Source organism: Manacus candei, unplaced genomic scaffold (genome assembly GCF_025592945.1).
Source record: "Manacus candei isolate 608988 ecotype Guabito, Panama unplaced genomic scaffold, ASM2559294v1 h1tg000005l, whole genome shotgun sequence".
NCBI lineage: Eukaryota > Metazoa > Chordata > Aves > Passeriformes > Pipridae > Manacus > Manacus candei.
In genome coordinates this window covers 795,071-818,475 of record NW_026138053.1, presented here as the reverse complement: position 1 = coordinate 818,475, position 23,405 = coordinate 795,071, and the positions used below count along the sequence as shown (strand labels likewise).

At 43.2% G+C, this 23,405-nt stretch overlaps 1 protein-coding gene across 15 annotated transcripts in view; it reads right to left on the bottom strand.

Moving 5' to 3' along the window:
• Positions 1–23,405, bottom strand: part of ST3GAL3 (ST3 beta-galactoside alpha-2,3-sialyltransferase 3) — a 176,061-nt gene that overhangs the window by 36,277 nt on the left and 116,379 nt on the right. For all 15 annotated transcript variants that reach the window (XM_051797235.1, XM_051797216.1, XM_051797281.1 and 12 more), the window contains 3 exons: positions 21,886–21,949; positions 14,051–14,146; positions 9,533–9,719 (listed from right to left, as the gene is read on the bottom strand). In XM_051797235.1, the coding sequence (XP_051653195.1) occupies positions 9,533–9,719; positions 14,051–14,146; positions 21,886–21,949 (347 nt within the window). The remainder of the gene's footprint in view (positions 1–9,532; positions 9,720–14,050; positions 14,147–21,885; positions 21,950–23,405) is intronic.

Sequence of the window (23,405 nt, the reverse complement as noted above, 5' to 3'; positions counted from 1 at the left end):
AAACGGGTCACAGAGAGTGAGGACAGAGAGGCCCAGAGTCACAGAACAGGACGGCAGGAAGGCAACACAAGAGTGCAGCCCTGTCCTGAGTACTCCCAAGACACAGAATTTTCCCAGATGCTGGATTTCAGAAAGAGATGTATTTCAGAAAGAGATGTCAGCAGCCAGTGTTCACCTCTGCAAGTATGTAATTTGAGAATTATAACGCCAGATTTCTAGGAAATTACATCTGTCCTGGCTGATTTTATCTAGCTTGAGCTTCTAGCTACCACATTCTGCTGCTTCTTATCAGCACTGCTTGAGAGGCCAGGAGAGATCCTTCTAACATCCTCCTGGACATCCTGCATAGCAGGGAGCAGTGCTCCTCCATCAGCAACTTCTCCTTCCAGTCCTTTACTCTCACACTGCTTGAGTGGAACTTTACCAAGATATCCAGTCTTGATTTTAAGACTTCAAGAGCAAATCCATCAAGTCTGTAGGGCAGATGTAGCAAAAATAATTATGCCGATATAAATGCGCTGCCTTTTTTGGTCCTTTGCCTAGCTTCAGACACACTTCTTCCCACAAAATTAAAAAGTCTTGTGAGAAAAAACATTCCCTCTAGGTAGAGAGAGAGAGAGACCGCAAGTAAATCCCTCCAAAATCTCACGCATAAGCTAAATAAATTGAACTTTGTAACTAAATAAATTGAACTCAAATCTCTCAGACTAAGGGGAGGCTTTGCAGACTTCAAATGACTCTTGTAGTTCTTTACTGAAGTGCTAACATGGAATGTCTTTATCCCACTAACAGTTGCATGAATAGTCGACACCCTCTGGGTGACGTCTCAGTTTCACTGGTGACGATGTCCTCGGACCTCTTCCACGTGCTGGATTCACAGTCTGCAGGAACATCTGCTGCTCACATGGGCAATGCAATACCCTCAGTAGGCAAGGGCTGCGCTGGTGGTGGCTCATTTGGGCTGCCAGGTGCCCAATCACGTACGTAGGGGCTACTGAACATGCCTGTCTTTGCCAGCACGCAATGACCAGACGGCCGTGAGGGATAAAAGGGTGCATTTAAGATGTAAGATTTTGGGGAGATCTGAGAGTATTGCGGTGCAAAAGGGAGCAGGACACAAATCCACAGGCAACTGGGCAATTTCTTTAGCTCTGCTGTTTATGGAATTGTGCGTTTCATTAAGATCAGCATCGGATTTGGAATGAATTTCTTTATGTTGCCTCAGATATTCCAATCAACGCAGGTAACCTGACTTTACATGTACCATGACCTTGAAATGCACCCACTGGGATTTGCATAATACTGATGTCTGAATATTGACAGAGCCTGCCAAAGAGGGTGAGTGCAACATGAGCACCCTCCTGATGCTTTTTCAAGACAGCTGCACTAGCTCTTCAGTTGGTCCTCACATTGACTTCTCAAAAGAAAAGATGCAGAAAAAACTGCAACTCTTTAAATTAGTCATCTTTTTTTGACTTTGGTTGAGAAGGAAGGAGTGATCAAATATCTAGGAAAGAACAGCACTTGTCAGTTGGATGGCAAGAGACATCAGAAGAGGTCAGAGGATGACAATTTTAGGAAGAAATTGGTCTCAGGATAAAGCAGGATGGTGAGGCAATCCCAGAAAGGATGTCCTACTCGGGCAATGATACAGTCTTTCCAGGGGGTAAATTCTGTTTGGGTGTCTTCATTTAAGAATGATGTAAAGGAAAAGAAACTAAAGAAGAATAAACATCTGACTGGAGCTCTCTGATTTTCACATTACAGCTGGGATTACTGAGCCAGAAATGAAGACGATGCTGTCTTGGCAGATGTGGGATAAAGGTTCTTTAAGGACTACTGATGCCCAGCATGGATAAATGCTTCTCTTCCTTTATTAGAAGTACAGAGCAAGGATGACTGGCATTAGGTAATAGCAAGCAAAGGAAGGGACAAAAAAAAAAAGGACAAAATCCACGCATGCTATGGGAATGACTGAAAGGGCAGGGAGACTAACAATTTTTAATTTTAAAGAGAAACTAAAACCAGAACTAATTAATGATGTCATTCCTATAAATACATATACTTCACAAACTTCTGACACCTGGAACTTTTTCATCTAGAAAATAGTGTGTTTATGGCTATTTTTTATTTTCTTCACCAGCCCCAAGAGCCTAGGTGAATGTTGTTACAGACTCATGAATACTGATGACTATCCAATCCAGGTGGACAAGTTTTATTATCCAGCATGCACCCATCTGATAATATTAAATGCCATGAAGGCACACTGCAATGGCACCAGAGCAGCCCCTGTCACCAGCTGATGCTTCACAGTAAGTCTGTACTTACAGACACACTGTGCATGCCTGGGTGGGAACAGCTCTCAGCTATGTAGTGACCTGCCTAATCTTATTACGCTGTTGCATGCAGGTATGTATGAAGGGCAAGCTCTAGCCTGCACCTTCCATACCAACAACCTTCCTTTGGGAATCTGGCCAGGAAGTCTCCCCCAAGGCCCATGTTTCAAACTGGGTCATTTGCCTACTGAGGTTCCAGTATGGTCTCACCACGAGTGCTACCTGAAAGCTTGTTAAAAATCACAAACACAGAACTGAAGTTTTCTCCCTCTTTTGGTCAACAGGGACAAGATTTTATATGGCATCCCTACATATTTTCCAGCCTCTCTTCTAACCATGACTGGAAAAAAACTGGCTCATAGTGTTCATACTTCTCAAAGCCTTCTCTCATAGTGTTTATACTTCTCCTTACACCTTCTGAAAATGGCCCTGATTTCCTGGCCAGTCACAGAGAAGGATTTATTTTTTTCATATGCAAGTCTTCCATGGTTCCCTTGGGCTACTCCCACCAATGCACTGCACTGGTGAAACAGCTCAGGGAGCACAACCCCTCAGGCAGTATGGACAACCCTTCTACACACCCAGAGAGATCAAAACCTAAAAAACCAAAACTCAACCATGTCACAAGAATCATCCTAGAAAGAAACTAACTTTCAGCTACTCTTTTTCAAAGGAATATGGAATATTCCATCACACAGACTCTCCCACCTCATCTCAGTCAGAGACTTGGTAGGTGCCAGGAGAGTCTGCCTCACATTTTCACTTTATTACAAAGCATTTTCTGTGCTTCCACATTTATTAACAGTTCAGCTGCTTTGAGTGAGGCAAGGAACCATCCTAATAACGTGGTAAGGTACTTCCCTGCTAAAATTCCTCCTAGAATCCCTCCACTCTCTGTGATTGGAAATGGCTTTTGCACCCCGTGCTAGGACCACAGGACAACCACCACCAAAAAGGCTTTCTTGCCTCTTCCCCTACTGCAAGCCTCATCATGTCCTTTAAGCAGGCTGGCTGCCTTACTCACCAGCCTTCCTATATTATACTCCTGAAGGGATTAGTTATAAATGGCTATTTAGGTGAAAACTCAAATTTGCGAAAGACATGAGACAACCCTTAAGCTGACTTCTCAGTTCAAAAGCTTTCCTCATTTGTCATGGAGCAGCATGTCCAGTTTCTGTCCCCTTTCAGCTGAGTCCAAGGAGAGCAGGCAGACACGAGGCAATGCCCACTCAGGCACATCTCTAAGCAGGTGGGCTGAAGCTGTGTTTCAGCACAGGATGAGGCACCACAAACCTGTAACCAAGCTTTAAATTCATAATGCATTAAGACAACTTGTGGTGGATTTAGAGCCCCACCAAATCAGAATGCTGTCCCAAGAATCATCCCACATGTCTCTCCCACAGTCCTTTAAAACCTGAAAAGATCAACCGTACACAAGATACTTAAAGCAACAAGCCCCTTGGAGGAGAAAAGGGAAAGCAAATATTTGCAATCCAGAAGCAAACTCTGGAGCGAATCTGCCAGCGGCAGTGGTCACTCCATTTGTCACCAAAGGCAAGGGACAGCATTGGAAAAAGCAGGTTCTCTCTCCCTAGCCAAGACTCAGAGAAATCACCTGCTCAAGTGCTGCTCTCAAATTCCAAACAAGCTGAAAATACATGCATGTGAATGAAGCTTTACTTAGGGTTGGACAGCAACAACAGATTCACAGCCTCACTGTTTTCCTGAAGATGACAGGAGGAGCATGATGGCTCCCAAGCTGTTTTGTTTAGGGATGTAAAACAGCCCACAGGTAAGGCCATTTCAGAATCTGAGGAATCCACAGTGAACTGCAGGGCTGTGACGTTCACAGTCTGCCCTAGCAAACATGCAGCATGACAAGGCCATTAACTAATGGAAGAAGAGAAGCTCTAAACAAAAGCTTAGCAGACAGCACGGGCTCTGGCAGCAGCCTGGCCTTGGCTCTAGCACAGTAACACTGATCACGCCAGGAGGGTATTGTAATGCACATTTTAGCAGGACTAGAAGTAAGCTGTTAATACAAATATGCAGTTCCCAAACAAAACCTTAAATAAAACCTCCCCTGCTGCCACATCCAGAAGATGCCCCCAAGCAGCAGTGACATGCTGTGACAAAGGAGGAGGGGTTATGTTGTGCCCACCCCCACTGCTGAAGGAGCACTGCTTTTCGGATGGCATCACTGCTGCGTGCAAGTTGTCAAAGACATGCCCCTGCAAGGGACACACAGCCCAACCTGGCCACGCTCGCAGGCAGGTGCTCACTTGCTCCTATGACTTTCACTATCAAAGAGAATTTGGAGGTGCCGCAGGGGCTCACTGCACAAGTGACTCCTGGCAAAGGCTGCAGAGATTCCCGTCGGAATCATCCGCAGGCTCATTATCACACGAGAAGGAAGCTTGTTAGCTGCCAATTTCTAGTGACACCTTTGCCCTCACTTGGCTGCTTTATCGCTGTGTGCCAGATGTTCAGGGAAGTCAGCCCTAGCAAGCAAGAGAGCTCTTTCTGATTCACTAATGATGGGCAAGAAACCACGCTGGAATTGGCCTCAGCACCAGGCTGAGATAGCTGATTTGCATATCTGGAGCTGAAAATTACTGTTTGTTTCAGGAAGCATCTACTCTCCACAAAATAGAGAAACTTCTGCCTCTTATTTTAAGAGCAATATATGACCAAACTTCCCCCCCCCGTATAATTTCACTGGTACTTTGGGTGCTCAGGAAGAGCTTCTGTCACTGGAAGACCCAGGGTGATGCAGGAGGGTACAAGAAGCAGGAAGCAGCAGGGTGGATCGGAACATAGGTAATGTCTCTTGGCAAAAAGAACAGTCCAGGAGAAAGTGTAACTGTTCTGAGTGACTGCCCATGAGTAATCCCTCTCTGGGGATCACTGGCAGCAGTCGTTTCATCATCCAAGGGGTGCCTGGCTGTGTCAGCAGGCTCTTGCAGCAATGATTCCAAGGCAGCACTGCCAGACCAGTCACCACAGACGCACGAACAACTCACATCTGTGACCCTTCTGCAACAACCACGAGTTCAGGCCACTGCAGGCTGTGGGACTCCAACTCACTTCCTTTCCACTTGTACACTGACATATTAGGTCAGCATGGTACAATACTCCCCTCTGCTAAACCATGTCACTTTTCTCTATCCCATACTCCTTTTAGTTGCAACCGGTACAATTATTTTCTCCTCCAGTTTATTCTAATGCTTGTCAAATGACTGAAATCAGATTACCAGGGTTTTAGTCGCTCAGATTCACTCACCCTTCCCCTTCTTAAAGGCAGTTGTACACTCTGGTGATACCAGTCACTGCTGTAACTTCCTACAGGACAATTTGGAGCGTCAGCTCAGCCAGAACTCTGTGATGGAGACTACCTTTGTTTTGCTGCTGCTGCTGAATATTTAGCCAAACCTCTCCTTTTTCTAGAATAATGTTTTCTCTCAAGTTTTTACTTGCTTCCAGATATTTCTGTTTTACTGGGAAATAAAAAGCAGTCGAGTTTTTGCTTTTTCCTTGGTCCATACTCCACTGCTCTGGTTTCTGGATGTAGCATCAGCTAGGGCATCACACAGATCTCTGGGAGGCCATTACACCAGAGTGTGTAACACATAAAATCCCCAGCCTCTCCGTTCTGTTGGTGCTTCTTCATCACATTGATTCTTTTTCCTCATAACATCTCCAGAAAATCCGTCTCTCTACAAAGCACTTATCCCTTTCTCAGTATGCAAGTGCTGCCAAAAGACTCACATAACACAGAGCAAATCCCTCTCAGCTGCAGGGAGAATAATCTTATCTGACCACTGACCCAGCAATAAATAGCCACTTGCCTTTCATTTACTCTTTCTCAGATAAATTCCCTTTGATTTCACTTACTCAAGAGAGGACTAAGCAAAGATCCTAATACCTGGCCCAGAATCTCTGGTCAAGCAGGTCCAAGCAGCTCCAGGTGTCTGAAGGAATTCAGGAAGTCTCATACCCACCTGTGACTGTGCCATGGACACATGCAGTCTCTATCAACAGTCACGAGCAAAGGAAACATCAGAGGGTAGAGATCAGCCTATTTTTTTTGAGGAATGTGTCCGCTTCCACAGCAGTTGTGTTTTTTAGCAGGATGCTTCCATTTTCCTTTTCTCCATCCTGAGTCAGACTCCTGACTGTAATGGCTGGTTTGCAGCAGGGATGAAGTCTTGCAGAGGGACATGTCAGATAAGGAATAACCAACAGTGGCATACAGACCTCTCAGATCAAGCAAGTGCCTCTAGATGAATCCAGGAAAGGAAGAAGCTCCCTTTTCTCTGGAACATCAGCTGAGAGAAACAAACTCTCCACAGAGAGCACTGGGCAGGCATTTGTCATCCTGAACTTACCACACACTGATAAAAATACTAACACTCACTACCAGAACAGACACCTGTGTGCTATTCCCATAGCCCTGCTCGTTCTCCATTGGGTCATTTCTATCTAAGAGACAGCACTTTCTGCATCAGTTTCCTCTAGAAAAGCAGCTGTGCCACCCACCTGCTTGCAGCTAAAGCCAGTGACAGCAAGATCTCAGCCTCAAATAGAGATCAGACTAGAGAGCACAAGACTGATGTTTTCCAGTCACCTGGTCTGTATCCTAAAGTATTCAATGACCCAGCAGCCTCAAAAACCAGCAATGACTCCCTTTGGGAACTTGTGCAGAACAGGTAGGATTCTCAAAGGATTGAAAGATGGACAAAAGCAGTGCCTAGCCTTAAAAGGCAGAAAAGGGAAGAGAGTTGATTTATGATTTCAATTCCCAGAATAGCAGGATTAATTGTTTGTAAGCACCTGAAAAAAATAAGAAAGACTGAGTAGCCACCCACCAGGATTTGTCAAGAGCAAATTATGTTTAAAAAAAATTCTTTATACAGAAGAAAAATTATCAGTGGGAAGAAGGAAGACATGTAACTGGTATTCAGTAAAGCTTCTGAGAGATCACTTTCACAAACATCCTAAAACTGTTATTAAGGATACTACTGTGATACAAGTTCAGAAGTGGCCAAAAAACTATCGAGGATGAGTTCTCAGTGGGCTCACTGTAGAAATGGGAGGATGTTATTACTTTGGGTTCTGCCTAGGAACCAACTTTATTTAGTGTTTTCATTATTAACCTGGATGATGGAATAAAAAGTATGTTTATTAAATTGCAGAGGACATGGATCTGGAAAGAATGGCAGGTATGCTGGGAAGCTCTGCCAAAGGAACTTGGCAAACTGGAGAAGTGTTCTGGAAGAAAGAACTGGTGGGGACAAGTGCACAGTGCTGCTCTTTGACAGGAGGAGCCAATGGCAGAAGCACAGGGTGTGGAGCTGGGGAGGTGGCTGCTCTTCAATTCTTCCTGAGACCTGGAGTCTCAAGGAACCCGACACTCACCTCCAGTTCCATGCCACTGTGGAAAAGGCTGTCCAAACAGCAAATGTATAAGGAATGAGAACTGTGAGGCTAGTGAAGCAGCTGTTTGCTCCTCTCTTTTTGCTATGGTCTGTACATTTTTGGGCACTGCTCTTTAAGGAAAAGATTAATTAACTGCAGGCATTCAAAAGAGCAACAGGAATTAAGAGATCTGGAAAACATCACCTAAAAGAACTGAAAGAAATGGGAGAGTTTATTCTGAAGAAATGAAGGATAAGGAGCCAATCACAAGAGCACTGCAGTAACATGCAATGCAAGAAGCTCAAGTTCCTTTTGCTCTCTACCAAGCTGGGCACTGAAGCACTCAGTTCAAACAACTGCAATGGCTCTCCCCTGTCTTCTAGCAAGTTTTAACAGACAATTTGCTGCATCTTTCTAAGAGCAGAAGATACCATATTAGAATCTAGTGATGACCACTTGACTGCAAGCATCAGGTGGAAATTCAATTTGTTTTCAAGTAAACCAACCCATCCCTTGAACTTCAAGCTAAACACCACGAGTCCCTGCAACTGTGTTCAGGCTGCAGGGCACTGACACTGCCAGGGTTTTCCCTTCCCCTGAACGAGGAAGAGGAGCCTTACATAAATCAAAGAAAATTACTTTTAACTCAATTATTCATGTTACGAAAGCCCACTTGTGCTTGCCCGGAGGCTGACAGGTAACTTCATCTGTCTGGTACCAGGAAAATAATTGCAAGTTGGTGCCAGTATGAGACAAGAGCAAAGTATGAGCCCTTAAGGCCATCTCTGTAACAACTGTGTGCAATTAGACTTCCAGACTGCTTCATTCTGTGTATGTGGTGAGCTGCCAACCTCCTCTCTCTGTCTGTCTCCAAACACATGATATAAAATCCCATCCTCCAAAAGCTAATCCATTTGTCTTGTTATTTGCTGAAAAGTCATTGAGAAGCATTTGAAAACAGATATTTAAGATATGTAAAACAAGAACTATACCCAAATAGAGGGCATTTATTCTGGATATCATGACAGCAGATGAAGACAAACCATCCACTGAATGAGAAGTCACTGATCACAACCTGATTCCATTCAGGATGGGTGAATTACAGAGAACAGCCCTGACTATTAACAGGTCCATGGTACTTCAGAAGGGCACTAATGCAACCAATGGGGGGAAAATATTTACATGGGGAAAGCAGTGTATTCATCATTTCAGTGTTTTAAAATTACACTTGATACCGTTGCTCTGGATGATACTTCAATCAGACACAAATCACAAATCTCAGTAACTGAGAAAAATATAATGGTTTGTGCTATTAAGGTCACATTAAGTCTGCTTGTAGCCTTTTCAACAAGTTGTGATGCTGTTGTCCTCCCCTCCTCCTTGTCCCCAGACTCCCACTTCTTCCTCTTGCCATTGCTCTTTTCTTTCCTCTGCTCTTAAATCCTAAGAGACCATAAAATCCATGCAAGAGCTGGTCCTTTTAAATACCCTTTAAAATAAATAAAAATTAAATTCATTGTTTATAGTACACACTAACATAATCTTGAATAGAAAGCCTCATCTGTGACGCAAGGCCAAGTTACAGAGAGATGTCTTTGTAAAACACACTTAATTAAAGCTGAAGTCCATGGAGATAAAGAAAGTCTTCACTTAAATGCAGCAGGACACACAGAGGAATTCTCCTCAGACCCAAATGTGGCAAATACAATGGTGATACCATGTCTGCCCACCATTACTAATTAGGTGACCTTCACAGCATCAGCTGACAGCGTTCTTACCACTTTCTCCTTGTAAACAATGTATTTCAGCCACTTGAAATCCTGCCATTTGAATCCTGCCAGAACAAACAGGGAATCCTTCTCATACTGCTCCATTTTCTGGATTGCACCTTCAGGATATGTGATCCGGAGTGTTGTCTTGCCACCCACGTCCTTTTCAAAGCCTTTCACTGGAGCCGAGTTCAGCCTGCAGGGCAACCAGAGAAGACACTGTCAAGGATTCCCACTTACACTCAGGGGTGTTGATGACACAGCAATCACTGCTGAGCAAGAATTCCCTGTAGCAGGTGTTAGAGCAGCAAATGTTACCTCTTCCAGTTCTTCACCACGAACATTTATGAACGTTTATACCAACTGTGATGACAGTTTAATTAGAAGCCATTTAAATTATACAATTGAATATAATGCAAACCATTTCTGCATATCCACTATTGTGATTTACACTGAATCGGAAGCTTTGGAAAAGGAAACTGAAAAATATTGTCCTTGCAGATTTAGAGTTACAAACTAAGCATTAATATTTTAACATCCCATTGCTCCTGTGATGTGTCACTTGGATTCTGCAAGACTGTGCAGAAAGAGATGATGCAGCTCCACATCAGTTTTAAAAGAGCTGAACCTGGTCTAATGCTCCAACCCCAATCCAGAGTTCACACTGCTCATTTTACCTGCAGTGAGGCTGTTTAGGGATATAATTCTCAAAAAAACCCCAAAGGAACAATCTCCTGGGCTTAATTCCCCAAACTGGCCCATCTGGAGGGTGAGGTGTCTTGCAATGGCAGCACGAAGGAGGAGGTTGGGCTGCATGGCTGGGGCAAGGCTCAGCACAACTTCAGTCTCACTGACTCCAAGGAGTTTCTGCTGTGGAAGTGCATCCCACTCTGAAAACACCCAAGCAGACACAGAGCTTTGCTCTTAGGCACACTGATTTCTAAGGGAATGCTATGTATTTAGCTGTGCTTTTGTTAAAATATTTCTCAGGAACAAAGTTTTTTCCCTTGAAAAAACAAACCGCTTTGGCATGAACTGCAATGATGACTTTCATGACATTATTCAAAACTGCTATTCAAAACTAGAAGGCCAAAGCTGAGGAAATCTCAAGTAACTTGGAATACAAATCTTGCTGACATCAAATAGCAGCCCCTGATGGAACAGTATTGCCTGCTTGAATTATTGCAGCATTCTTGACTTGGTGTAGTTCAATATACTGGAAAGTGCTTATGGACTGCAAATTTTGCCGTGCAGGAATGTTAATGAGTATCTGGATATGTCTTTTTCAGCCTGGGTAAGCATTTTACATTGGAAACTTTTTAGGAGAAGAAAATCTCTGTATAAAATCTGAAATTATATTCAAATTTTAGAGGAATAAAGTCCTATGCATTTTTAGTAAAAATACTTGCTTTATCATTAGGAATAAAATATTGAAGGGAAAGCAACTTAAGAATCAGCACCATCACAATTTATGCAGCAGATGAACTCTTTTTCCGTGGTTTATAAACCCTTGCTTTGTAGCCTGACTTTGAGGTAGCTAGATCTGACTACCTGCAGTAACAGTGCTCCCAGCCAGCCTGATCCCCTGCTTCTCCTCTGTTGCTGGCAGTGCATTCACTTTTCCTATGGGCATTATTTAAACTTTAAGGTGTTGTGTGTCTTTGGGGTAGATGACCTTACATAAAGTAAAGGAAACAGAGATAAATATTACAAAGTACTGTGTGAAGAAGGCTAGTTAAGCATATTTTTATCTGTTTTCTTGAAGTTGAGGAGAAGGTGTCTGGAGTCATTTCAGATGCCAACGTGTGGCTCTTTGGCAGGGTTTTCCCCATCCCCAGCTGCTCGGTTTGCTGGTTTGCTGCTTACCTTGTCAATGCTCCCAAAACTTGGGACCCCTACTACTTTGTGTCTAGGCAGGAAACAAAACAAGCCATTTCCCCGAGGAAAATGAACTCAGGTCCCCAACAAAGGGCCAGAGTGTGAGTTGCTGATGGAGTCCCAGTGATGGAGTCCTGCCAAGAGCCGGAGGGCAGTGTGGGCAAGGGATCAGGAGAAGTTCTGGCAGCCACAGCCTGTGTTCACCAAGGTGATGCTACACAGCTCAAACCCCTTCCTAGGCAAGACACACTGGTGGTTATAAGCACAGCTAAATCTTGAAAAACCTCAGTTAGGATGTCAGGCCTCCTTGTGTTGTCCATGGATGGGCAGTTTTCTCACAGAAGTTTCAGAGTGTTTTTCAGTCCATGTCTGCCGATGAGACACTAACTCCTAACCGTGGCACCATGAAGACCCTACCACTAAAGTATCATCAGCAGGTGAATCCCTATCTTGTTCTGATCAGGAATTTCTGATACACACTTGTTTTTGCCCTGCCTGCAAGGAGGCATTTCAGAATACTGATGACTGACTGCTGCAAGAAGTTCCTGCCAGGTAAACAGTGTCACAGCTGGGAATAACATCTGCACTGAAATCTGATAATATCTAGTTAAAGAAAAAACAGTAACCAACTCACTCCAAGCTGGTTTTAGAACTGGTAAAACCGACTGGACTATGTTCATCACAAGAACAAAATTTATTGCTGCAATTAGCAATCCTCACATGGGCATCAAAAAACTCCACATACTGCTGGATCACATCTTTGTCCACAAATGTACCACATTTTTCCCTTAAAATTCACTTCCTAGGTCCCAAACATGATCCTTCAAAGGAGTTTTGCAACCCATGAAAAAGGATGCTATAATACAAGGGACTTCCTCAGCTTCCACGGGAGTAAAGCAAGCAGTTGGATACACATCCAAGCACCTGGCTTCATTTAACCTTTACAGTTGACTTCTCTCCTCTTTATCTGTCCCACAAACAGCACAGGTGCTCAGCTGCCCTCTTATCCTCCCAGCTTGCAAACTGACTTAGATTTACTGATGTGAGAGAAAAAATTGAACTTTTCATTTGGAAATTAAATAGTGGACTTTCTGATGTAAATCTCAGTGGGTGGCTTAGTCCAGATGGATTGAAACCGTTCTTTTGCCACTTTTTGAACATTCTGAAACCAAGAAAAGGCTATAACTACATTTTAATTCAGCTCAAATAACTACAAGTCACCAGAATATGACAAGTAGTGAGAGTTCTTTGCTAAGAACTGATTGTGAGACCAGGAAAAGGGCTGTAAAAATTTTGTCCTGTTCTGAACAGCCATCCCTGTGTCCAGCACACCGATGGAGAATCAGGGAGCCATTCACAGGAACAAAGGACTAAAAGGGATCTTCTTTGTGTCCAGAGTTAGAGGACATTTATTACTCTCTCTATGTTCTGTTCTTTCCTCATGTGCCCATTACTGGCACATAGGAGAGAACAGAGACCATGCTAAATGATACCTGCCTTAAATTCTTTTACTAATCCCTTTCTTTCTCCCACCTTAGCTAAGAATTTGCTTTTTGCCACCACATCTCACAGCTGACTGAAATTCAGAGAGATGATATCAGACACATTTCCTTTAACGTGAAATCAGTTATCTTACTAAGACAAAAAATGCCAACTTAGACTGTGTTAAACCAGTTTTTATAAACTTACACTGCAGTTTATCCCACTTTTCCTATTTACCTTTGTAATATTTTGTTACTCACGATTCAAAACCTGCTGGAAAGCTCTGCATTTTTTTTTTCAAGTCAGACTAATGGGTCTGTAGCTCCCTAGAGCACATCCTCCCCCTCCCTCCTACACACACTCTCTCTCTGAGTCTCCATTAGTACAGGTATTATGTTTGTTAATCTCCAGTCACCCAGAACGCCCCCCTGACTTGACAGATTTATTACTAAGAGTTATGACTAGACCTGTGATTTCACATATCAGCACGTTTTTCAAGCATTCTGAGATGGCAATGATCCAGGTCCTCAGCCAAAGCAAGAAGTCCTGACTTTGCCTGTGGTCCTTTCCACTCCTACACCACTCTGCTTCTGCTCCCTTATTCAACATTGTCATCCACAGTGAACAGAGGCAAAGTATTCCCAGTTTCTAGGGCACCTGTAATCACTGGGTCCTCACTCATAGAGGCTTCCTGCCTCCTAACACCCTATGCTGCATCACTCTTAGTCCTTCCCATCCTAACTGTGTAGTTCCTGGGGAATGCTACACATGTATGACCAGTAATACTTCCCTGAGCTACCTAGGGGATATATCTGGGAGCAGATCCAACAGTTTGAGTTACTGCTTCACCACCTAAGGGCATCACAGAAAGCAGCAGCTTTTAGAAAGGAGCTATGAAGAGAAGGTTCAAGCAGGATCATATGAGAGACCACATTCCCAAACAGCTATGGAAAATGGAATGTTTGAGGAGTGCCTTTACCCTTTGATGTGAACACCATTTATAACAAACATTTATATGCTCTTGTCTTTTCTTCCCCTCCATATAACTTCATGTTTTCATACAAATGGATACTGTCACTAGCACAGGTTAAAAGTCTGCCTGCATAGCATGTGGACTGATACAGAAACTGAATATATGACAAGGAAACTATAATGCCAAAGACTCACCTGACAACAACATCATAGTCATCAATTTTTAACCCCAATGATTTATTTGCAAGTACTCCACCATTTCCCACAATAATACATCGCCGGCAGCTGAGACTGTGGAAGAAACAGAGGAAGAGGTGATTTTTGTAATGTAAATGCAAACAGAGCCACACGTATTTAGTTTGCATGCATCTGAGAACTACAGGAAACCTTTGTAAATATTAAGAATTAGGGGGGAGACAGAGATACACTTGATCCCCAGCTCACCTCATCATGCCCAGGCATTACACGTGATAAACTGCTTTCAACACCTCACACCACGTGTGGCCTAATGAGATGAGCTGTCAGGACAAGCAGCTCCTCTCCCCCCACACCCGTGGTATGATGGGCTTGAATCAAACCCATCTGTTTACTTAAACCTTCTCATCATTCATTCAGCACTGAAATAACAATAAACCAAAGGCTTAGTGAGGAAGTCTTTTCTCCAAGCAATTTTATGAGTGCAGGCAGATCTTGCCAGGTTATCTGGGGTGTGCTCACCTTGGTGAGAGCAAAATTGCTGCTGTTATCACAAGACTCTGAGAGACAAAAAGACCCCACTAAATGGAGAGAAAAAAGACACCCCTGCCACTCCTGTCCAGTAGGAAACATATATGGAGACACCATAGGTGAGGAAAGGGAAGGGAAATAACCTTAATTAGAAAGAAAAAGAAACAGGAAAAAGAAGGAGGAGAACAGTTTCTTGTGGAACCCTGAGTCACGAGAACTCTCTGCAGCAGATGTTAAAAAGTGATTTTGTTTTGAAGACAGAGAAAAGGACTTCTTTCCAGCCATCTAATCCCAAACGCAGCTGGCTCTTCTGGCAGTGTGCCTCCATCTCTGGTAGTTCACTGAAGGAATACGTGTCTGCAGAGCCTTTTTCGGAAAGGGTCCAAGGCAATCAGTTGTTTGGAGCAGATCTCTGGCCTAGGCAGCCTTCCTAGTCCCAGGCACAGTCAACTGGGCTCTTCTAGGCTGTCCTCTCTGTGATGTCTAAAGAGCCAGCATGAGGAAAGCTCCACTTATGTGGGGTCCCTCTTTGCAGAGCGGGGCTGGAGTGCACTTAAAGACTCAGCTAAACCACTGAGGGTCACTCTGCTGACAGAGCCATTAGCTGGAGACACGTGCAGAATTAACAGCACCAAGAAATGCTCTGGAACAGCTTCCCCTGCCCAGAAAAAGTGTCATTGCATATCTGAGCCTTTCCAAAAGAAAAAACATCCTCATGGACATATTAGCCCAGTATCCGTAAGGCTGAAGAAGCATAGATGTTTGTGATAATCAAACCACAACAGAGAAAGAATTTTATAGATGATGGCAAAGCAAAAAAAAAAAAAAAAATACAGTTCTGGCAACAAGGGGAAAGCAGATGCAAGATCTGGTTCAGGTAGTATATTGTGACAAAAGAGGGAAGTGAAAGAGTCAACGCCAAGTACACCCAAACAAGCGACAAAGGTGGTTACAGCTTTGTCAAAACCCTTAAGGAAAAGATGCTGCAAAAGGGAAAAAAAGACATTGTTCAGTTCTGGCCAAGTGACATTTCGGATGGAAATACACTCTTCTGATGATTATGATAGGAAAGTTTGACCTCCTAAACAACACACTGCTGGGCGAAATACCGTAGTTTCTCTACTCAGTTGTCTCTCAGCCATGACTCTTCTTAATTTTCTCTTCTGAAGAAGGATACTATGTCAAAATCCAAAGGCTACAAGCTACGGAGACTCCCCTCTATCCTTTTCCCACTTATGTTAGGATGGTAGCTCTTACCAGTTTTGAATACAGAGCTGCTTGTTCCAGCCTCAAACCACTTAATCACATTCTTTGCTTTTCTGCTAAATTAAAGCACCATCTACTGTCAGTAGCCCCTTCCACATCTGCATGTGTACAAACATTCGCCCCTCATGGGTCAGACTGGTGAGCATGAGCTGCCACACATGAGATAAAAGAACCAGTTCCACCAGCCAAAGCTGCTCCAGCAGCTTTTCATGGCCCTGCTCCCACACAGTGCTCGTGGAATGATCAAAGCTCATTTTTAATCTTCCATTGACCATACCAACTGGAGCAAGCTCATCACATCTTGCACAGTAAGGCAGCTCTCCTAGGTCTTGATTCACACTTGCAGTACCTCTCTGAACAATTTTCAACTTCTCCCCAGATCTCTGAAGTACTGAATCTGGAAGACCAGTATGTGGAGCTAATGCTGCTCAAAGCAGAGTCCCCTTTACACAGAGATTTTAAGTACATCATTCCAATCCTCTTTTTATAGCCATTGGTTTGCAGAATATAATCCTCATCTTGTAAACATGATCTGTGTTGTCACACCTGTGATGCCTGATTTTTGATTTGGCTCCAGGGAAGCAGTGTTCAGAGAAGGATCCTGTGCAAAGGTCAAGACTGACCTGGTCCTGCTACTCCTTACTTTCCTAGTCTTTGGTTCTGGCAAATTTTTCTAGCGTTATTTTACCTTTATTCCAGATTGGTTTTAGCCCCTGCAAATACCTGCCAGCAGGACTACACTGGAAGTGTCATTAAAGGATTAATTCTCAACCCTGACAGTAACTTTTTAAAGATATGTTGACTATCCCATTCCTAAAAAGGATATATCTACAATGGTGTAGTGTAGAATCAGAATATAATGGACTGAGACATAACTAATGCCTGTCTCTAAAAGGTTACCTTTATCATTTAAGCTTCTAGTTCATCTAAAAAATATATCCTCTATATGGCAAGATTTCATTTCCACAAACCCAAAGTAACTCGCATCAGTTATGCTGTCATTCAAGCTCTGCCCCAGATCTAACTTTCCAGGATTTTTCCTGCAAACCAAGCTAATCAACTTACAGCCATCTCTTTATCGTCTCCCATATTTTCCAAAAATGGCACAACATTTGCTGTTCTATCAAACGTTCCAAGAAGGGTCAAAAAGCAAATAGTAAAACAAACTAAAAAAAAATCTTTATTTAACTCTTTAAACACTCTGCATTGCTTACCTTGAAAGACAAATAATTGTCATTTTATATCCTCACAGTTACTAACAAAGAATACACAAAGTATTTCATTGTTGCCGTAAAATGGGACAGCATCATTCTATTTTTATCCCCAAAAATGAAACAAATACTTCAGTGAATGGTTCTGCCTTTACTCATCATAACTGATAAGTTAATCACCTTTACCCAGCTTCATGTCTGAGCCACCCTCATACCCTTGTGGTCCTGACACATTTAAATGTGTTCTTCTTTTTCCTTAAGTCTGCAGATAAGATTTTTCATTAGTGTCTTTCTGACCCTAAGGTCTAATCTTTGATCTTCCAGCAGCTTAAATTTCTTTCAAACATACTCTGCCCACTGATGGTGCCTGAGCATGGGAAACCTACAGAGTCACTGCTGGCTCCAGGCAAGCTTCTGGCTGAAGAAACACACCGTGCAAGCAGCATCAGTTACAGCTCAATTGTTTCTCCACAAAGAAGTGTGCAAACACCTTTATGTTTGTTTACATAGTACATCAAAGCCCTGTTTCTTTTCCAGAAGAGCTCAAGGACCGAACACATCGGACACAGCCCAGGTTCCAGTTTGCTACCAGGGTGGTATGAAGGAGGGTCATGGACTTTCCACAGACAGACTTTCCCTAAAGCCCTAAGGAGCTGCAGCCAGATGTACAGACTCTTGACACTGATACTCCAAGGTTGAGTTCATCTACACCAAAACCAGGATTCACGCAGATTTTCTTGAACAATATAGCCCTGTAAACACATGTTTGCATTGTAGCAATTCCTACTTCCTCTCCTATCAAAGCACTTTAGGGATTTGTCAGGGGAGAGAAACCACAAAGCCTTCCTTTACGCAACTTTGGAACTGAAGGCTTTGAGGAAAGATGTAACAGAATAATTAAAAAACATCTTTAGGGTAACTGGTGCTTAGGGAGGCTTAGCATATTCTGGTTTGAACTGGCTGCTGCTACTTAAATGGGTGCTATCAACCCGAGCCAGAGGGACACACATCTCTCCTGCTCTATCAAATTCCTTCCTGACTGCTCAGTTTATATATTGCATTAGTAAAGACTGTGTTAGTCATAAGCTCAAACTCTCAGTTTTCCTTCATTACCACCTGGAGGCAATACAAAAAGGTCAGTTAGGTTTTTATATTTATGTCTTTTCATAGGAAATTTACATGTCATCACCACAGAGATTTAACCCCCAAATCCATTGAAGTCCAGCCAGCAAAAGGGCTGTGGAAATAGAAACCAAGCCCTGACCCATTTGCAGAATGAGGGACAGGCCACTGGATGAGCCACTAAAGGAAGCAGTGAAAATGTCAACAATATAAATGGGCTTGGAAAAGTCAGTGGAGGGTAGGAGAACTATGAAGTGTCAAAGACGAGGCCCACCAACATCTGTACTAGGGAGAAAGACACAACAGCTCTGAAAGAAGAGGTCAGAGATTCTAAAGAAAGCCCCCTGTATCTCCAATCTTTTCCAGAAAAGCTCAGAGCTGACGTGTAACTACCCTCCCAAACACCACTGCAGCTTTACCTAGCCCCTGCCCTGGAGCAGAAGCAGGTTCAACACAAAGGTGCCACAGTAAGGAGCCACGAAGAGAGCTAAGAAAGCAGGGCACCACTTACACTGTGTTACAGGTGTGAACTCTAGCCTTTGTGCACATGCCCTCCAGCTGTTGGTAGTTATAATACAATGGAGGGATTAGCTGAAGCGAGTTGGCAAAGCTGCTGTGGGATGATGAAAGGTGTACGCACACCCGGAAGGATCACGTTCGCCTCGTTTCAGCACCATGTCAGTACATTGTGTCAGGAAAGGTGCATCAGGATGCCCTTTGCTACAGGGATAATCAAACAAATAAATTCATTTCCAGGGCTTATGAGAGGCAAGTGAATGTAACATCTCAAGGACCAACTTCGTGAAGGAGAACAGAAATGGAGAAGCTTGGTTAGGGACGACACCAAAGGCTTGGTGCAGATCCTCCACCACACAACTCTAATCCTCTCTTTCCTTCCAATGTTCTCACGCACTGCTCTGACCTCACCTTTCCTGCCTCTCCCACCCTTCCCCTGGGAAAGCTGCCTTCAAGAGTATAGTTACACGAACGTTTGTTTCAATGGGCTGGGCAGCACTCACCTTCCCCACCCGCCTCAGCCCTCCGCCTCTCCTGCTGCTGTTACAGCTCTGTGCCCACACAGTGCTGGAGTGGAAGGGGAGCTGTGGAAATGAGGTCACTGGAATGACCTGGGTTAAGAGAAAAAGTCATAAACTGGAATAATTTCACTGACCCACTTTAAAGTCCCTTTTCAAACAATGGCAGCGGGACAAAGTAGAAAATATGGATTCTTAGACTGGCTTTGCCAACAGAGAAAATATTGGTATGAACCCATCTTGAAGAGAGGGTGAACCTGCAGCCTTTTCCCTGCTTCTAGAATCAGCTCACTAGGCTTCTGAAAACCTACAAGTGGAAGGGTTCACAAGATCTCCCAAGTCTGAGCCCTTGTACCTTATAGACTTGAGCTGTGTCTCTTATCTAACACTTCCACAATAAGGCATTTTTTCAGCCCATAATCATAGAACCAAGAATGGTTTGTTTGGGTTGGAAGGGGCCTTTCAAGGTCCCTTAGGCCAGGTCCTCTCCAGTTGCTCCAAGGTGGTGAGCAAAGGAGAGAGGTCTGGCCTTTCTTGTTGACCAGTGAGCAGTAAGGGAGTGAGTCAAACCTCAAGGCTCTGCTCCCACCACACTGGAGCTGTCACAGAGAGGAACTGTTGGGCTGTGCTTTGAGCTTGAGAAAACATGAGTAAGCAGCTAACCTTCCGTCATCAGTCTGCTCTGTCAGCTCTTCTGGAATCCAAAATGGCAGATACCCATTGCAGCCACAGCTGGAATTCATTGACAACCACAGCGAAGAACATTTCTGGAACCATACCCAAGTCTTCATCCATGCCCTACTCACCGAGCAGGTTTTTGGCAGCATTAACATCTCCCACAGTACCCAAGCTCTCTCTCCTAATAACCCCTCTGATGCATGCTCCTTTGGGCTCTCACTCTGTGGCTTGCTATCCCAAGCCCTTCTCTCATACACACTTCAATTTTAAATTTTCCTAAGAACTGCTCACTTGGAAGGGCTTTGGGGGGTATTTGACTGTGAAGTGTATGTACCACACAACCAACATCCACTGATTTGCCTCTATCACAACAATTCCCAAGAAAACAGTGCTTCCTCAATATAAGTGTGTTTACACACCAGCAAACTTTGTTACTGCAATACCACAGAAATACATGTCTAGCCTGTTCCCCAGCTCTCATTCGTGTTTGGTGTCACAGGGACTTTGCATACATTTCATGAGGCTTGAGTGTTAGGTCTTTCCTATCTCTGCACCAAATCCATTATAAAGAACATTAACCAAAGCAAGCAGCTCATGCGAGAGTGGTTATGTTTCACAGCCTCCTGAGAAATTACTTTTAGAAAACCTGAAACATTCTACTCCTCAAAAAACAGGTGAGCAGCAAGGGTCACAATTACATTAACCTCCACTGCAAGAATCTTCCACCTGCCCTCTGTCATTAACACTAATTTCCCACGAGTAACCTTCTGAAAGAGTCTATATGTGGATTTTTCAACAGATTAAAATCTTAACTCTCCAACCAGAGCTGAGATAAACCCCAGATGGATGAGACTCAGTTGTGTGCAAAATCTCTAAGAAGGTCATCTGTGAAATGATTTTGCCTTCTGGACATAATTTCTCAAATTAATCCAAAGTCTGAAGGCTAACCCTACCTGGCACTGCTCTGAGGCAAGGCAAACTTCAAAGAAACCTAAATTAGCACATAGACTGTGAAAGACTAAGAATAAACTTTCAAATAGAGAGTAGCTCCTAACTCTAACTACAGCAGGCAAGCTCTACAATCAACATGAGAGATGAGGTGACCTATGGAAAGGCTGGAAAAGCATATGAACTTTGTCATGGAAAAGTGGGCAGAGCGGGAGCTGGGCCAGGAAATAAACCCAATGTGTTTAGAAAGCAGGAACTGTGTCAGCTCGTGTTCAAGTACCACTGGAAAGAAGCAGTACCAGGACTCTGAAAAGAGCTCATGTCCCAGCAAAAACCTCTAACAGCTTCTGAAAAAAAATACCCCTAATCTGGGCAGTGACACTAAACCAAAACCTTGGGGCAAAGGGAAGGAATGACAGAAAAGCAAGGACAGCAAAGACTAAAGGCCTATCACTTGGAAGCTGGATTGTAAACATGCCACTGAGTTTCAGAAGCAACCTCTACAATAGGACTGAAGAATCAAAGAAGCTTCTTCTAAAGGGTTGAATTCAAGTACCACAGGGCCCAGGAGACTTCTCTCCTGTGCATCCTAACACAGGCTTGGCCAACACAAATACACATTCCTGCTTTATGAGTGAGGAACTGGTGAAAAACATTGTTGAAATAAGCCAGTCCCTTCTTTCCCTCTGAGTTTCTTATGATAGTGTTGTTTTGTCAGAAAGGCTGGAAAAGTATAATGTGTTTATTGAAAATCTGCTATTTACTTATTTGAAAAAGTGGCAAGAGCATGTCTTGTAACAACACATGAAACAAAAGCTTAGGAAATAGTCAAAAGCTTTATGCTACTTATGTTTGACTTAATAGAGGTCTTCAGCATCTACAGATTTACTGGAAAGAGGACTCAGTTTCCAGCTCCTGACCTACCCAAAAAACACAGCCAAATTTACTGGCAAAATTATCTGGCAAAAATGTCAAACAAAATTTATTTAAAACATATGGAAAAGAACCACTTCTACTCATTCTTTTCTAAAAGGTCTCCTCTTACCTGTCAAGAGCTGGAGTTAGACGGTAATCTTTGGTTGCTGACAGGATGGCTTTGATCAGATTATCTGGGGAGGAAGGAAGAAGACATTAGAAACAAGTTCTCACTTCTAATGAAAATGAAAAACAAAGTGATGTAAAGCATCTGATGCAGTTACTCAGAGGAACTGAAATAAGGTTTTCATTAGGAATAAACACTTTCACTTGCATATTCCTATTTTCTCTAGACAATGACCTTCACACATGGGCTGTAAAGACATGTTATGTGCCAAATTCTGATGCAGTGTGCAACTGCCTTGCATGGAGAGTGTGACAGGGAACAAGCACAGTACACTTTATAGCAGTGATTTCATACCCACTGCCCTGAGATGGTAGCTTAACAAACACTTCAGGCATGGGAAGGCCACTGTCACTGTCAGTGCTTGCCTTCAGACAAGCTTTTATGCAGCTGAGTGGTGAATTGGATGCAGGAACAGAACCAGGTTAAAACTGATGCTTTTTATTCTCCTGGGTTACTTTTGGTTTAGGTTCAGTTTCTCAGTCTGACTTCTTTCAATTAAACCACCACAATTGCTTAAAGACATGCCCATGGAACCACAGCCTACAGACACCCAGTGAATGCTGCAGCAACCAGATGGTGTAAGTTATGCAAGCATAGACACACACACACAAATTAAATGCATTAAATTGCAGAAGCACAATCATTATGCACAAATAATTCTATCAGCTATGGAAATTTTTGAGTCTGTTTCCCTCTAGATTTTGTCACTTGTCCCTAACTTTTCCACCTCTCTCCTCTATAGAGGTCCAAACTCCTTTACCACGATCCATCCAGGGCCAAGAAGCAGCAATGCTCTGGCTAGTTTGGATTTACAAATGCACCAGTAACTTCAGAATGTCTGAAAAAAGTCCATCTGCCTCCAAATCCTGACTCTAACTGTGGACTTAAGCAGATGCCTAAGAGGAGCATAAAAACAAAGCAAACAGACATAATATTTCCCTGAAATCCTCTTCTACCATTTAACTGTTTTCAAATCAGGGATTTCACATGTCAGGTACAGCTCCTTTGTATCTGGCAACCCTCAGTGATTTCTCTTCCATGAGCTCAGAATCCTCCTCGATCCATGCAGAGTTTCAATCACTTCCCTTTCCCAATTTTGAATATGGCTTCTCTGAGCTTCATTTATGGGGGGGAAAGACTGTGAAGAATTAGTTGCCTTCCACTTTGCTTGGGAGACTGTAGATATCTATCATATCTTTCCCTTAAATATATCAGTCAATTAGTTCAAAAGTTCTTAGGAAACAACCAATCGAAATGAATAAATAAGTCTCATTTCTTTACAAAAGATTAAAAATGACACAGGAACATTAAGAAGACTGACATCAGGTGACTTTTTACACTGAACTTAAATAGCTTTCCTGACAGGCACTACTTACTGCAATCAGCACAGTTTGGGGAGACCCTTTCAAATAAAGAGTTCTGCTCTTATTTACTGTGTCCCTCCACAGAAACTACAGGAGAAG